Raw genomic sequence first — 16,210 nt, forward strand, 5'->3', positions numbered from 1 at the left:
CCAGCTCCTTAACCCACCTCTGGAATACAGAGTGATGCTGTCAGAGCTAAAAAATAACCAAACAACACCAACCCTGAGGAGCTTAAACCAACACAGACATGTTTGGAAAAGCTGGTGCAGTCTGGGGAGGTGTGTCCTGTTCTTGCTGTGAGATCTCTTCGTCTCCCCTGGAATTTTGAATCACACACTTCTCTTTTTTTTTAAAAAAAAGCAAAGTAATATGATAGTCACGTTCCTGAGGGTGTGAGAGTGTTCCTCCAGGAGCTGTAAACACCTCTGGAGGGTGCCTTGATGCAAACCTGTCTCGGGGAGAGCTGGCTTGCTGCAGCTTGTCCTTGCTGCTGCCACCCTCCCAGGGAGCAGCAGGGATTTGGGGCTGATCCTGTGGCTCTGCAGCCAGCTCAGCCAGGAGAACCAGAGCCCTGTGCTCAGTTTTACCTGAGTTTTACCCTTTACCACAAAGTGCTGGAGGTGCTGTGGGGTCATGGCAGGAATTTGCTGGGACATCTCTGTGTTTGTCCCTCTGCCCCAGCCTGGCCATGGCTAGGAACAAACAGAATTTCCTAAGGGGAATTTTGACTTCCCAGGAACCAACAGAACTTCCTAACAGGAGTTTTGAGTTCCCAGAAACAAACAGAACTTCCTTATAGGAGTTTTGAGTTCCCTGAAAGAAATAGAACTTCCTAAGGGGAGTTTGGACTTCCCTGGAACAAACAAACAGAATTTCCTAACAGGAGTTTTGAGTTCCCAGGAAAAACAGAACTTCCTAAGGGGAGTTTTGACTTCCCTGAAAGAAACAGAACTTCCTAAGGGGAGTTTTTGACTTTCCACAGACAAACAGAACTTCCTAACGGGAGTTTTGACATCCCTGAAACTTCCTAAGGGGAGTTTTGAGTTCCCAGGAACAAACAGAACTTCCTAAGGGCAGTTTGGACATCCCTGAAACAAACAGAACTTCCTAATGGGAGTTTTGACTTCCCTGAAAGAAACAGAACTTCCTAATGGGAGTTTTGACTTCCCTGAAAGAAACAGAACTTCCTAAGGGGAGTTTGGACTTTCCACAGACAAACAGAACTTCCTAAAAGGAGTTTTGACTTCCCAGAAACAAACAGAACTTCCTAAGGGGAGTTTGGACTTCCTGGAACAAACAGAACTTCCTAATGGCAGCTTTGACTTCCCTGGAACAAACAGAATTTCCTAATGGCAGTTTTGACTTCCCCAAGCTTCCTGCAGATGCTGTCCCCGTGGCCAGGATCCCTGGGAGCAGCTCCCACTCATCCTTCCCTCCTTGCCCTGCCTTTTGTCTGCTTTTCCCAGGTTTCTCTGGAATGTCTGCCGAGCTCTGCTGTTTGCTTTGGAAGGCACCAAACTATTCCAGGCCCTCCAAGTAGAAATGCTGTGCTGATATTTTCCTCTCTGCTGACTGGATGGGGGCTGGCCACTGCAAAGGGAATTACAGGGAGGGCTGGAGTGACAGCAGGAAGAGGAGGAGTGGCTTTGGTGGCTGTTTGTTCTCACCTCTTGAAATTTTTAATTCAGCAGCCAGAATTTCCTGAAGCGTGTGAGCAGTTTGAAGGGGCAGAGTGGTCATGGAGGGAATTGTTCTGATGTAAAGAAATTAATTTATGGTGACATAAAGCTCTCAGCTCTCTCTTTCATTCATAAACCCAACCTTCTCACCTTTGTATGGTCAACGAAATTCAGATTGTCAGGAGAGAGAATGGGTGTAGTTTGTTATGCTGTAATTTGCTAATTAGTGCCATGATCTCCCATGATATCAAATATCTTTTTCTCAAACTAGCATTTTCATCTCTTAAATGAACTTAAAATTGAAATTACCTTTCAGGGTAGTAGGTGAGGCATCAGCTTCTCTTTCCTCTTCCTCACAACTTGGTTGCTCTCCTCAAATATCTTCCTTTTTATTTAGCAGTCATCAATTTCTGGCCTGAATATTAGCCTGGGCTTGACACAAACTCTTTCACATAATTTCTCCAACTTTGTGATAAGTTTTTGGTTCTTGTTTTGAAACCCCAGATTTGAGGTGTTTTGAAATTGAAACTTACTCTCCCCAGGGTTTTTTTGCAGCTTTGTGTCTTTATGTTGTGGCCACCATTTTTCCAGAGAAATTTGCTTCCATAAAAGTTCTGTTTATGCTTTTGGAGCAGCATTTCTGACAATATTTTATGGACAAAGAGCTTCCCAAATGAAGTGAAGCGTTTGGCCACTCTCAAAACCCCAAGGGGTTTGGGCTTTTTGTTTATGGAATGATTCATTTCAAATCCCTCTGTTAAACTGCATTTTCCTATGGTGGCCTCATGCCCCCAGGGGAGGTTTTAGTTCCCAAATCTCAGCTCCTAGGCTTGGACTGCACTTGGGAGATGGAATTCACATCCCATGGGATCCCAGGCTGGTTTGGGGTTGGAAGAATCCTTAAAAATGATTTTTTTCCACGGGCAGGGACAGCCTCCCCTGGCCCAGCTTGCTCCCAGCCTGGTCCATCCTCTCAGTCAGGTTTTTTAGAGTGAACCCCTGCTCTGTTTGTTGCTAAAGAAATTCCTGTATTGTTAAATAGCTTCCAAATAGGATGTAGGGGAGAGAAAAAGAAAAATGAGCTTCCCAGAGAAGCTGTTGGGCAGCCCAGGTGTGTCTGGCCAGGCTGCTTGAGACAATTATTCTGGCCCTGGGGTGTCAGTGGCCTTGAGAAGTCCAGACTTTGTCCTTCCACCATCCCAAAGAGCTCTTGGAGCAGGGCTGGAGAAGGGAGAGGGACGAGTGCCACCTACTGAAGCTGCTCTCAGCTTTCCTTGCAGCTTTTCTCTCTGCTTTCACTTTTAATTTTAACCCCTTTAACTCCAGCACGGGTTTGGCTGCTTTGTTGTCCTCCTGGCTTGAGTGAGTTTGGAGGAATTTTCATCTCCATGAGGACAGAAAACATTAAAATTGATGATTTTTCCTGCAGAATTTTAGGAATCCATTCCAGACACAAACAGAGACTGATTTTAAAGCATAGTTAAGTGATGTCTCTTCGCTTATAAAGATACTGTTAAGGAAAGAAAAACTGGAAGTAAGATGATTATTAATTTTATTTTGAGTACTATCAATGATGAAATCTGATGATTTTGTAATACTCACTGAGTTTCAGCTGGAAAAAGTGAAATATCATGGGTGGGATATTTCAAAATGAGCAAAGTAAAAGCCCTTGAAGGTTGCTTCAGGCAGGGAGTGCTATCAGAGCTGATCTAGTTCTGCAGGTCACTGTGTTATCTCCAGAAAACTTCCAGGTAACTTCATTAAAATCACTCTAAAGTGTGTCTCTGTCAAGTGTGCTGTCTCCTCTACCTCATTTCAGCCTTTTATATTGGATTAGGAGAAGGGTTAAGTGTCCCTTATCTGAAGAAAACAAGTACAGGAAAAAGCAATTATGGACTAATTTCAGGTCGAGTTGTCCTGATTCCAGTTGTTTCTCCATTCTAAATTTATGAGGTGGTCTTGGGTGAAACTGAAGCTTGAGGACTGAAAGAGTTTAACGTGAATAACCTTGAATTAAACTCAGTTATCCTCTGCCAGGTCACTTTATGTTGTGTGGGCACTGCTTTGGCATCAGGAGGAAGTTCATCAGTAAATCCAAGGATTATTGCTTCTGGAGAGAAAGCAATCCAGGGCCAGTCCTGGTGAGCCCAGGGCTGAGTTTGGTGCCTTGCTCAGGAGCTGCAGGGCTGGCAGGGAGTGCACAGGAGCTGTTCCTCCCAAACTGCACCAATTCCCACACCCCAGCCCCGGGCAGCATTCTTGGGAAGTGAGACTTGAAGAAGCTTGGTCATATAAAAGAAGGGGAGGTGCAGGAGGGAGAGGCTCCTTCCTCACTTCTCCCTGTGCTCAGGGGGTGAAAGGAGGGGGGATTTTCCTTCCCATCCACTCCCCATCCCGTGCTTTGCTCCTGCTTTCTTGGCAGGAGGGGAATTCCTGCTGGAGAAGCCCTGGAATGCTTTTTGCACTGCTCCCACACCCATTTCCATCTGTGCCACGCTGGAGGAGGGCAGGACTGGCTGGGCAGGCAGCGTTGGCTCTTGGGGCTGCTCATTTCCATGGGGAGTTGCTGAAAGGAGCCCTGGTGGTTTGGGAGCAGTGTGAGGCAGGGAATGACTCCCTGCTCTGCTCCCATTCATACCTTAAAGCTCATTCCAGAAAAGCCAGTCTGGCTGGGACAGCATCTTCCCAATTCCCCCTGTTCCCTCCACACCAAACAAAAGTGCTGCAGTTCTGGAATCTGATTTGGGACAGCTCTGATTTCTTTCTCAAGGTGCCAGTGCAGGAACTCTGCCTGCTGTGCCTTTAGAAATGGAAAAGCAAAGCAAGCTGTTAGAAATAAAGGTGATGGAGATCACCCTGGAAAGCATTTCCAGAGTTTCTGAAGTCACTTTCCAAGATGAGGGCTCTGCTGTGGGAGGATTTCTGCAGCTACTCCTAGGAAAGAGCTTGGCAAGGAATATGCCAGGGCTGCTGCCTGCTTTTGCTTTGTCTTTCCCTTGTTCCATTTCCAGGGGAACAAAAGACATCCCCAGCATTCCACCTGGTCCAAATGCTGCACCTACGAAATGAATCTATCTCTCCATTTGTGTTCACATTGTGCTGAGTATACCAGGAAACAAAACAAGTTGTCTTTGATGTCTCACAGCAGATTAAAGGAGGGGCACATTCAAACTCATCTCCCTGGGTTTTGGCCCTGGACTGGTCTTTATTCCAGAAATCCTGTTCAGGACAGTTAAATGTGGCTTGAACACCTCTGCTGTTCTGGCTCTGTGCAACATTTCACCTGGAGCAGAAGATGCCCCAGGAGGAGATTTTGGCTGAGAATTGGGAGAACTTCTGATCAATAAATCTGTTTTAGCCCAACCCCTCTCACATTGCTCTGAGGGATTTGTGCTTCTGTCTTAGAGCAGCCTGTAGAACCTGTGAGGTGTTCCTGAGCTATTAATGCAGACAAGAGAAATCCTGCTCATTGGTGTGGGTAACTGCTGCTCTTCTTTAAAAGCTGCTTTTCCCTCAGGTTGTGTCTGATGTGCCAGAGCTGTCTGCATCTCTGTTTTGTGTAGCTGGAGCAGTAAGCTTGACCTGTCTTGACATCCCTCTCCATTTCTGGACTGCTGCCCTGTTCCTGTCACTCTGTGCCATGTTGTCCCTGTTCCTCTGAGTACTGTGTGATTATCTGGGAGGATAAGGCTGTGGACTGATGCCTGGCTTGTGTCTCTGTGTGTTGCCCTCCCTGTGGTGCCCCTGTGTCCCCAGGCCTGGTGCAGAGGTGCGTGGTGATCCAGCGGGATGAGAACGGCTTCGGGCTGACGGTCAGCGGGGACAACCCCGTCTTCGTGCAGTCTGTCAAGGAAGGTGAGAGCAGCCCCCAGACCTGCCAGGGCATCTGGGAATGGCTGGGAGCTGGAGCAGAAAACTCCCAGACTCCTGCCAGGTGGGGTGGCTGCAGCTGGGGAAGGGATGTGCAAGGTCAGGGTTGAGCAGTGAATTTATTCCTCTGAGTCTTCAGCTGCTGAGAGAATGAGAGGACGCAGCCTTAAGCTGTGCCAGGGGAAGTTTAGGTTGGACATCAGGGGAAAATTCTTCACTGAAAGAGGGACTGGGCACTGGAATCACCTGCCCAGGGAGGTGGTGGAGTCACCATCCCTGGAGGTGTTTAAAACAAGACTGGACGTGGCACTCGGGCCAGGGTTTAGGTGATGAGGAGGTGTCAGGTCACAGGGTGGACTTGGTGATCTCAGAGGTCTTTTCCAGCCTGGTTCATTCTGGGATCTGCTGGGTTTGGAGCTGACCTCTTTGGTCATTCTGTGCTGATCTCAGAGGTCTTTTCCAGCCTGGTTCATTCTGGGATCTGCTGGGTTTGGAGCTGACCTCTTTGGTCATTCTGTGCTGATCTCAGAGATCTTTTCCAGCCTGGTTCATTCTGGGATCTGCAGGGTTTGGAGCTGACCTCTTTGGTCATTCTGTGCTGATCTCAGAGGTCTTTTCCAGCCTGGTTCATTCTGGGATCTGCTGGGTTTGGAGCATTCCAGGGGAGGAAATGCCTCCTTGGGACACGGTGGGATCATGTCCCGCTGTATCCAGTGCCAGGTGAAAGCAAAACTGCTCTAGACTTGACACCCCAGGATTTCACTGAGAGAGGAAGCTTGGCTGAGTGCAGGAATATTTTGCATGTTTTACAGAAGTCATAAAACCATTTTTGCTCTAAATGATTGTACTGAAACGGGAACTGAGTGATTTTTTTGCCTCTCCAGATGGAGCAGCCATGCGGGCTGGAGTGCAGACAGGTGATAGAATTATCAAGGTAAGGGCACTGAAATGGGGAGAGAAATGGGTCCTTTGTCTTAAATGAGCTCTTTCTCTGAAAAAAACCAAACCATTGATATGTTTGCATTAGGAATGGTCTAAGCTTCAGTGTTCTGACTCTCCTCCAGATCCTCATTTCAGAATTTTATGGACAAATTCTGCATCCTGCCAGGCTGGAGTATCACAAATACAATAAAACCAGAAATGGCAGGGAAGGGGAGGAAAGCAGAGTTGTTAATAATGATCTGTAAATAAACAGCCTGCCTCAATTGTTGTTTTCCCCCTAACTGCTCCCACATCCATGTTCTTTTTTAGTCCCAAGCAAGTAAGAAATCAAGTCAGTAACTTAAAAGACTCTGTAAACTATTGCTGCAAAATGCTGCAGCAGCTCCTGACACAGATGGAGCTGGGACTGCAACCAGGCATTGAAATTAATGAATTAAATTAGCTACCCTGTTGTTTTTCTGCCCAGGCAGAGATGGATTGCCCTTTTTTTGTTTGTCTGCCTGCTTGAGTTCTTTTAGTGTGTGCACAGTTTTCTTTTTTTCAGGGCTCTGCTCACTGAGATAAACTGTTAGAGGGATAAATAATTTATCTGGTAATGTCTTGAAAGAGGCAGTAATGGAGATGGGGGAGAAGAAAATGCTGCTGTTCCTCTGGAATGTGTGGAATTGCTTGGAAACAAGGAGCCAAACACTGAATTTTCTCTCCTCCCTGCCAGGTGAACGGGACTCTGGTAACACACTCGAACCATTTGGAGGTGGTCAAGCTGATCAAGTGTAAGTAAAGGCAGGTGACTCTCCTGTCACCTTTAAGTGTGATCATTGCAAGGACCCTGCCAAGGGTGAGGCCAGTGCTGAGAGATCGAGGAGTGTGTGAAACGGGGAAGTGGAACTGAAATGATTTTGGCATCCTGAATTTAAGCTGATGAATTCTCCTCCTGTAGCTTCTCCTGAATTAATGTTTGAATTGCCACCAATGGGTGCTGGAATTCCACCTGAAACCCCACACTTGGTGTGCATGTGTGATACCTGCACAGCACTACAGGAAACACCTTCCTGGTGGATTTTCTTCTGTGAGGAAGGAGGTGCTGGTGGTTTCTTTTGTGTGTGTGCACTGCAAATGTAACCTGCTGGGCTGGAAATTGGATTGCTTGCTTTATAAGGGCTGATTCTTATGGAAGCTTTTGGAATATCTGAAATTCAATCAGATTTCTGATGCAGGCAGTGCTCTCAGGCTCAGTTTGGAGGAGGATGGTGTGAGTTGTGTCTCCAGGGTGAGGGAAATCAGGGATGTGTGTGTGACCTGTGCCTGTCCTTGTGTCCCCACAGCGGGTTCCTATGTAGCTCTCACTGTCCAGGGGCGCCCTCCAGGGTCGCCCCAGATTCCCCTGGCGGATTCTGACGTGGATCTGGCAGCTTTTGGGCATATGTCTCCCATCATGGCATCCCCCCACTCGCCTGGCACGTCAGGGAATGCAGAAAGGATCACCAGCCCAGTGCTCATGGGGGTAAGGCTTGGAGTTCTCTTCCCAAAAGGAGAAATGGACTCGGGTGGTTTTCTCCTGAATTTTTTTTTTTTGTTTGTTTTCACTTCAAATTGGCATTGGGATATTTCCCAGCCCAGTGTTGGAAGTCCCCTGTCCCCCCTGATGATTTTAACATGGACCAGGAGCAGGTGGGAGTGACATTTAACCTTTTTTCCCTCCACCAAGCAGAATTCTCCTCCCCTGTTCCTGAACTGCTGAGTACTCCTTGTATGGTGAAATAAGAATGTGGGAATGGGATTCCTGTTTTCCTGTCTGTGGGTATTTATTCACTTATGAAAATGCGTTTTGCAAGTAAAAATTTGCAGTTCTGTCAGAAATGCAGTGCTATCAGAAAGGTTTTCTATCAGAAAACCTCTAGAAATAGAGTTTTTTATAGTGTTATAGCTGTTCAAAATTAAGAAAGAGTACATAGGATAGGGTTGGAAATTTGGATTGCTTCTCACAGGGCTTTTCAGAGCCTGTTTGTAGGAAGTCAGTGAAAAATGTGCATGTCCATTTCCCTTTTCTGCCCAACAAACCCAACCTTAATCTCTCTGTACTTCCTAGGAGGAGAATAACATAGTCCACAACCAGAAGGTGGAGATTCTGAGGAAGATGCTCCAGAAGGAGCAGGAGAGGCTGCAGGTACTGGAGTCGTGCAGGTGGGAGGGAGCTGGGGGAAGTGATGCAAGGAGGGGTTGTTAATTTAATTTATTAGCAGAGCTGTGTGAGGCCGGCTGTGTGTAGCATCTCCTTGGCTGTGCAGACGTGCAGGTGTTAATTTAAAAGACACAAACAATTCTTCTGCAGGTCCTGCAGGAGGAGTACAGCCGGACCCCCTCCACCCGCCTGCTCAAGGAGATCCAGGAGGCAAAGAAGCACATTCCCCAGCTGCAGGAGCAGCTGTCCAAGGCCACGGGCTGCACTCAGGTAACACAGCCCCAGCCTGCTCTGGGGAGAGCTGCCAGGCACAATCCAGGGGTTCATGGTGTTCTGGGTGATGCCTCAGGTTTCAGCTTTCATGATTTTCACATTCTGTGCTGCTTTAGTGTGTGGGGCTAGGCTCACATCAGGGGATGCTGAGCTCTGTGCACAGAGCAGGGAGACAAAACAATTCCTGCTCCAGCTGGGCACCAGGGACAAATGAGCCAAATCTCAGGCCAGGAGAACAAACCCCGTGGGCTGGAGAGAGAAAAACAAGCAGGGTGGGACTGCAGGGGCTGAAGCTGGGATGGGACAATGAACTGCAAGGTGCAAATGGAGCAGAGCTGATCCCAGGGAGAGACCCCGTGCCCGGCCGGGCATTTTGGGGCCATTTGGGTCATCTTGGGCTCATTTTGGGACCATTTGGGTTCATCTTGGGTTCATTTTGGGACCATTTTTGTTCACCTTGGGCTCATTTTGGGGCCATTTTGGTTCATCTTGGGTTCATTTTGGGACCATTTTGGTTCATCTTGGGGCCATTTGGGTTCATTTTGGGGCCGTTTTGGTTCATCTTGGGTTTATTTTGGGACCATTTTGGTTCATCTTGGGCTCATTTTGGGACCATTTTGGTTCATCTTGGGTTCATTTTGGGTTCACCTTGGGTTCATTTTGGGACCATTTTGGTGCATCTTGGGTTCATTTTGGGGCCATTTTGGTTCACCTTGGGTTTATTTTGGGACCATTTTGGTTCATCTTGGGTGCAGCCCTGGCTGGGCTCGTGTGCTGCCCAAGGTGCATCCATGGAGGAGATGCTTTTAATAAATCCCTGCTTTATTCTTTAGCTCTGCCCAGCCTCTGCTCTAGCCCAGCCTTGCCAAGGCATCCTGGGCAAGCTGCAGTTGTTGGGACAGGCAGGCTGCTCCCTCTGCAGCTGGGATTTGAAGTTGGCACTGTCACCTTAATCAGGATGTGGAGTACATTTTAGAGTGGGCTCTCATCTCTGAAAATCCTGCTTTTAAGAACAAGTGCAAGCAATGATGTATTTATTATCTGTCAGTGCAACTTAAAATACACCTATGAAGTCGTTCTTGGAAGCTTTTAAAACAATTTTGTTTTCACTTTTGGAAAAAAAATGAATTTAGGCCCTGTCATTTTTCCCTTTTCCCCCTGTGTTAAAAGTGCTGAAAATTCGGTGTTGTTGTTTTCCCTTAGGAAAGCTCTGCAGCCTTTTCTAGATAACTTAAGGGTTTATGAGAAGTGTGAGCTGCCTGGCTTTTGCAGGAGTTGATTTTTCAGGATGTTCTCTTGAAATACTCTGCTTTCATCTTTGCAGGATGGAGTCCTGTCCTCCAGGTCTGTGTCAGAGTCGCTGCAGATCAGCGAGGGGGAGGCAGAGAGTGGGGACAGTGGCAGCAAACTGGATTTCAGTGGTGACAGCCCCTCCAGACCCAACAGTGACATTGCTGATGTGAGTCTGGGGCAGCCCCAGGGCTTTGCTTCTCTCCCTCTTGTATTTGGCTTTCCTTGGCAGATTCTGTGTGTGTGTTGTCCTGGAAGAGGCTCCTCTGTGTGCACCAAAACCTTTCCCCTAGGAAAAGATTTTCATGGGGAAAAAATTTCCCTGTTCTATTGGACTGCTGTTAGAGACTGGGAGAGAATAAATTTGGGGGTTTTATCAGGATTAGATTGTCCTGGCATTAATCCCTGTAACCAGACAAAGATGGATGCCAGCATGTTTCTCTAAGCTCATTTGCCAATTAGAGCATCTTTGAAGGGAATATTCCAACTGCAGCAGCGTGACTCAGATCCAGGCAGCTTGCCCTGAGAGGGGGAAAGATCCTTCCCTCTACCAAACCAGCTTCAGCTCCTGCCTGCAGCAAAGGCTCTTGGTGTGTTCACTCATGAGTTATCAATCTGTGTGCTCTCCCTTGGTGCCTAATCCTTAATTAAGTCATCTGATTAGTGCTGGGGAATTGAGGCTCTCTGCTTGGATTTGGCCTGAGTTTGTTGATTAACTTAAGGGTGTGGGAGCTAAATTTGTCCCAGCAGTTGGAAGTGGAAGGGAGGTGGGTGAGATGGAGGCCTCCACAACTCTGTTTTGAAACATTGCAAATCTGACCAGATCCTGCTCAGTGTTTGTGTTTAATAAATGCAACAACAAAATTCATAATTAGCTAACTAATAATCATCATTCCTAATAATAATCATCATGCTGTCAGTTATGGGATGGTGTTTGATCAGTGCAGGTGATTGGCACACCAAACATTCCAGCTTTCCCATCCAGCTCTGAGGAACTTAAGGATCAGGGGTGAAAAGAAAGCTTTGGAAGTGGGAAGAGTTCTGCAGCTGGGAAAAAGCCAGGCTGGAAAGCAACAGCCTGAGCAGTGGCCTGGCTGGGAAAACCTTTGGGCACCCTGAGGATGAGCCAGCAGCACGTGGGTTTTGCAAATAAGGCTCTGCTGGGCTTCCCCAGCAAGAGGATTGCTGGCAGATGGGAGGAGAGAGCTGAACTGTGAGAAAAAGTGGAGAAATCAAGGAAAAGCCAAGGGCTGGGGATTGTACAGCTCTGCTGTTGCTCACTGTCACCAGATTTCTGACCAAACTTCTGCATTCACTTGAGTTTTGGGGTTTTTTTGTTTTACTGCACATGTAGGAGACAGATTTTACTCTGGTTTTTCACACCTCCTTTTCCTGTGAGAAAGGAGAAGTTTTTGGCTGTTGTGGCTGACAAAGTGCCCTGTGCAGTTCTCCCTTCCCTGGATCTGCTGGTACTTACCAGAACTGAACTTCCTTCTTTCCCAGAGCCCTCGCAGTGGCCTGAAGGAGAGGATTTATCCAGATGAGAGCCCAGAAAAGGCTGAGCTTCAAGACACTGTGAGTACAAAGCATCAAGTCTCACATCTCCTCTAGCAGTCCCATTAAAATCTTGCTGCTTTCCCCTGCTTTCTAAATGGAGAATGCCTGAACTTTGCTTTAAAAAATAAAGTGCAATTAAAGCGGTGCAGGGAAAGTTAATTAGCTGAGTAAATGTTTATGGAGCTTAAGAGCAGGGCCATTTAGAGGTGAGAAATACCTGATCAGCAGTGAAACAGCTGGGCCTGCCACAAGGACGTGGTGCACGTGTTTTATTCTTGAGTCCAGCCCTTTTTTTTTAGGATATTCACTCATTTGGGGGCTGCCATTTCCAGCAGGGCTGCAAGTGGAGCTCAGCAGGAAGTGCAGAGCTGTCTCATCATCCTTGGCACCACTCCTGGCTTCTCCTTGCCCTCCTCCCAGCACCACATTTCCCCTCTGTGCAGGGATGACACTGGGCTGTGCTCCTGCCTGATTTGATGTTTGGGAATGTTTGGATTTTGGGAGGGGCATCCAAGGTGGAGTTTGTGCAGAGTTGAAACGATCAGGACGTCTCCAGGTTCCCCTGAGAGGGACAATCCCAAGGTTGTGCTTTTCTCCCTCTCTTCCCCAGGACTCCCAGTCCAGTGTTGGAAGCCCCCTGTCCCGAGTGGGGACGCAGATCATCGGGGCAGAGGATGATGACTTTGACACGGAGCAGGAGCAGGTGAGTCTGGGGCTTTGCTGCCCACACTGACCCCCAGGTGTGTCTCAAAGTCTCTTTGCCCAGCCTGGCAGTCAAAGAAGGACTCAAAGCTCTTCTATTCTCGTTCTCAAGGTTGTTTATTGTTCCTTATCTATGAAATTCTTTCTCTGGCCTGCTGAGGTCTGTTCAGCAGGTCAGGCAGAGACACTCTGGTGTTTTCTTTTTATACTAAAAACTACATGTGCATTATTTACCATAACTTCCCAATTCCTATCCTGTGTTAGACCAATTCCAGTTGGTCCAAACCAATTCCACCTGTGCTGTGTCAGACAGTGAGCTTCTACTCTAAACCAACCCAAAAGTGCCACCAGCACAGCAGGAGATGGAGGCCAAGGAGAAGAAGGAGAAAGGCTGGACACACCCAGATTCCTCCATCTTTCCCCCTGAACCCCCATTCTGAAAACCCCAAAACTCTATTTTCCACCCCGTGACAAACTAACTATTATTCTACTTAGACTTTCATGGCTTGCAGATCCTCATATAAGGTTGGTAACTTTTTCCATGGCTCATAATCAAAGTCCCAGGGGTCTTGGGCTCTGTGCCAGGATCTCTGAGCCCCCTGGCAGGGGTGCTGCACTCCAGGACGGACAGAGGGATGTCCTGAATTCCAACAAGGAATGACTTTTAGCCTTTTTTCCCTCCACCAAGCAGAATTCTCCTCCCCTGTTCCTAAAGTGCTGAGTACTCCTTGTATGGTGAAACAAGAATTTGGGAATTCCTGTTGTTGCTGATCTTTCCAAACAGAAATATTTGGGGAGTTTATGACACTATCCATCTTTGAGTCTGTGATTTTTCTTTCTTCTCCAAACCTCAACTTATTATTTTTTTTTAATGAGATATAATTTTATAATTAATTATAAATGTATTTATTTATAATTTATTTCACATTCTTTACTTTTTATTAAACCCTGCATTCCTGTCAGAGCAGCACAGCTCCCCCATCCTCACTCAGAATTATTTTTGCTGTCCTTTCTCCTATTCCTGAATAATTCAGCTGTGATTCCCTGTCCCCTGCAGATCAATGGGCAGTGCAGCTGCTTCCAGAACATCGAGCTCCTGAAATCCCGCCCGGCTCACCTGGCTGTCCTCCTGCACCACGTGGTGTCCCAGTTTGATCCTGCAGCACTGGTGAGCACCTCTGGAATTGTTTCCCAGTTTGATTGTGTCCCAGTTTGATCCTGCAGCACTGGTGAGCACCTCTGGAATTGTTTCCCAGTGTGATTGTTTCCCAGTTTGATTGTGTCCCAGTTTGATCCTGCAGCGCTGGTGAGCAGCTCTGGAATTGTTTCCCTGGCTCACATTTGGGGATCTTCACCAGAATTTACCAGATGTTGTGCAGCACTCCCTGCAAGGAGGGAAATGCAGGCTCTGTGCAGGCCTGGGGGTGAAAAATCCTCATTTATCTCCTCGGATAAAGGGAGAAACACAGAAATAACTGTTCCCTTTATGTCTGGCTGCTTACAAATAATGATTAATCTCCTGAAAGCCTCTCATTCCACCCCAAGGTGTGGGATCAGTTGTCTACAGGGGATCTTTGGCCTCTCTGTGCTCCTTTCCCAGCCTCTTCCCTCTGCCCCCATCACCAGGGCACCTCCCTGAGGAGCTGGGGAAGCTTTCACTGCTGAATTCCTTCAAACACTGGAAAGAAAACTTGGAGTTTTCATGGTTTTCACCTTGTTTCTTGTCCTCCTGTTGCCCACAGCTGTGCTACCTTTACACAGACCTGTACAAACAGACCAACTCCAAAGAGACCCGGCGTGTTTTCCTGGAGTTTTACCAGTTTTTCCTGGACAGAGCTGCAGTAGGTTCCTTTTATTTTCCTCATTTTTATCCCTCCAGCAAGTTGACTTTGACCTTTCTCCACTTCTGAACTGTGAAAAACTAAGAGGGTTTAAAGCCCTCCAAAAGAAGCAGGTTTAAAAATCAAAATCAGAGTAATGTTTAATAAATAACTTGATAAAATGTAAAAATGTAATAAAAATTTGAAGTATTTTTGTTGAAATGATACCAGAGAATGAATGGCCTCAGGTGCCTGGTGACAAAGTAAATCCCAGGGGATTTGTTGTTGATAGGAGAAATAATTTAATTGAAATAATTTAATTCAGCAAGTTCTGGCTCCTCTGTGTTGCTTTTGAGTTAATAATTGCTGTGGGTATTGATGTGGCTGTTCCAAGGATTGGGAAATTTCATGTCTCTGTTGGAAAGCTGAGAAAATTCTTTGCTGTCATGAATTAAACTCCCAGAAAGTGCAGCAGAGCTTTATGTACCACATGTTCACCCTAAATAATCCTGTGAATGATAATCCATTCATGGGAGCCTCCCCTTTTCAAACCAGCAATAAATGGTTTGCTCAGGTGCTCAGATTGGACGATTTTGGCTTTTGAGGGAATTTCCTGGAGCGATTTGTGTGTTTTATTGGGGTTCTCTGTGGGTTCTCCCATCCTTTCTTTCCTTTTGCAGAACCTGAAAGTCCCAGTTCCAGAGGAAATCTCCTTGGAATTAGGTAGGGTGGGGGTGAAGGGCAGAGGGTGGGTTAATTCAGGGAAATGACTTTATTGAAGTCATTTATTGAAGGTGGGGGCTGTTCCCAGAGGAATAATTGGTGAATTTTCTGCCTCCCAGACAGGAGAAGGCCAGAGCTCCTCCCTGAAGAGCTGCACCGCCAGTTCATCCAAACCATGCAGGATAAAGTCTGCCCAGAGGTTCAGAGGAACCTGGAAGATTTCAGGTACCAAAAGCTCTCTGTGGAATTTCCTTTTCATTCATATTTGATTTTGGTCAGTGTTCCAGCACAGGGAAACTTGAGGGAGACAAAATTCCTCTTGGATTGGATAGGAACATACCAGGAATACACCCCATGGCCAATCCTTAAATCATCAATTGCAATCCTAAAGTTTGGATTCTTCATTCCTGGAAGCTGTGTGAGGAAATGTCAGAGTATTTTTTCTTCTGGTTTTGTTGTATAAATCTCTCTTACTGATTGTGTTTATAATCAGCTTATATCTTCTTTTTTTTTTTTTTCCTGTCCCTGTTTTCCTTCCCTCTCCCCTTTGGGCAGGGAATAATTCCCTTCACAGAGCTCAAGCTGGGCCAAGGGAAATTTAGGTTGGATATCAGAAAAAAGTTTTTGACAGAAAGGGTGATAAAGGGTAAAGACCTTTACAGGAAGGGTAAAGACCTTTACAGAAAGGGTAAAGACCTTTACAGAAAGGATGTTCTTTACAGGAAGGATGGTCTTTATAGGAAGGGTGATCTTTCTTTACAGGAAGGGTGGTCTGCCCAGGGAGGTGATGGAGGTGCCCAAGGTGCTGCAGTCCCCATCCCTGGGTGTGTTTAGCACAACCTGGATGTGGCACTGGGTGCCAGGGTTTGCTTGAGGTGTTGGGGCTGGGTTGGACTCGATGATCTTGAAGGTCTCATCCAACCTGTGAGTTCTGTGAGCTCTCACAGTCATGCAGTAGAAGTTGATAATTAATTTGCTTTCTCACTTGGAGCGCTAAGAGCTCCGCGATGAACGTTTTCATACCCAAAATCCTCACAGAACAACCCCAAAACCCCTCTGTGACCCACCCTGCGTGCCCCAGGGCCGTGCCCAGCTGCAGGTGATGCTCCCTGTGCCCTCTTGCAGGCAGAAGAGGAGCATGGGGCTGACCCTGGCCGAGGGGGAGCTGAGCAGGCTGGACGCGGAGCGGCTCCGCGACCGCAACGCCGTGGAGAAGGAGAGGAGCTGTGCCGAGCAGATCCTGGCCAAAATCGAGGAGGTCCTGTAAGTGACACCAAACAGGAGTGTGGGGGGAGAAAAAGAACCTTAAAGGTGCTGGGAA

General features: G+C 47.0%; 1 protein-coding gene across 2 annotated transcripts in view; it reads left to right on the forward strand.

Annotated features, from left to right (window-relative positions):
• ARHGEF12 (Rho guanine nucleotide exchange factor 12) overlaps window positions 1–16,210 on the forward strand; it is an 84,610-nt gene that overhangs the window by 41,955 nt on the left and 26,445 nt on the right. For both annotated transcript variants that reach the window (XM_084221378.1, XM_084221377.1), the window contains exons 5-18: window positions 5,287–5,385; window positions 6,285–6,334; window positions 7,058–7,115; window positions 7,668–7,846; window positions 8,432–8,509; window positions 8,675–8,794; window positions 10,122–10,256; window positions 11,591–11,662; window positions 12,255–12,347; window positions 13,404–13,514; window positions 14,089–14,187; window positions 14,847–14,889; window positions 15,009–15,114; window positions 16,015–16,152. In XM_084221378.1, coding sequence (XP_084077504.1) covers window positions 6,296–6,334; window positions 7,058–7,115; window positions 7,668–7,846; window positions 8,432–8,509; window positions 8,675–8,794; window positions 10,122–10,256; window positions 11,591–11,662; window positions 12,255–12,347; window positions 13,404–13,514; window positions 14,089–14,187; window positions 14,847–14,889; window positions 15,009–15,114; window positions 16,015–16,152 — 1,271 coding nt within the window. In that variant the 5' untranslated portion in view covers window positions 5,287–5,385; window positions 6,285–6,295. The remainder of the gene's footprint in view (window positions 1–5,286; window positions 5,386–6,284; window positions 6,335–7,057; window positions 7,116–7,667; window positions 7,847–8,431; window positions 8,510–8,674; window positions 8,795–10,121; window positions 10,257–11,590; window positions 11,663–12,254; window positions 12,348–13,403; window positions 13,515–14,088; window positions 14,188–14,846; window positions 14,890–15,008; window positions 15,115–16,014; window positions 16,153–16,210) is intronic.

This window comes from Fringilla coelebs (assembly GCF_963513975.1).
Source record: "Fringilla coelebs genome assembly, chromosome: 25".
In the NCBI taxonomy this organism is placed as follows: Eukaryota; Metazoa; Chordata; class Aves; order Passeriformes; family Fringillidae; genus Fringilla; species Fringilla coelebs.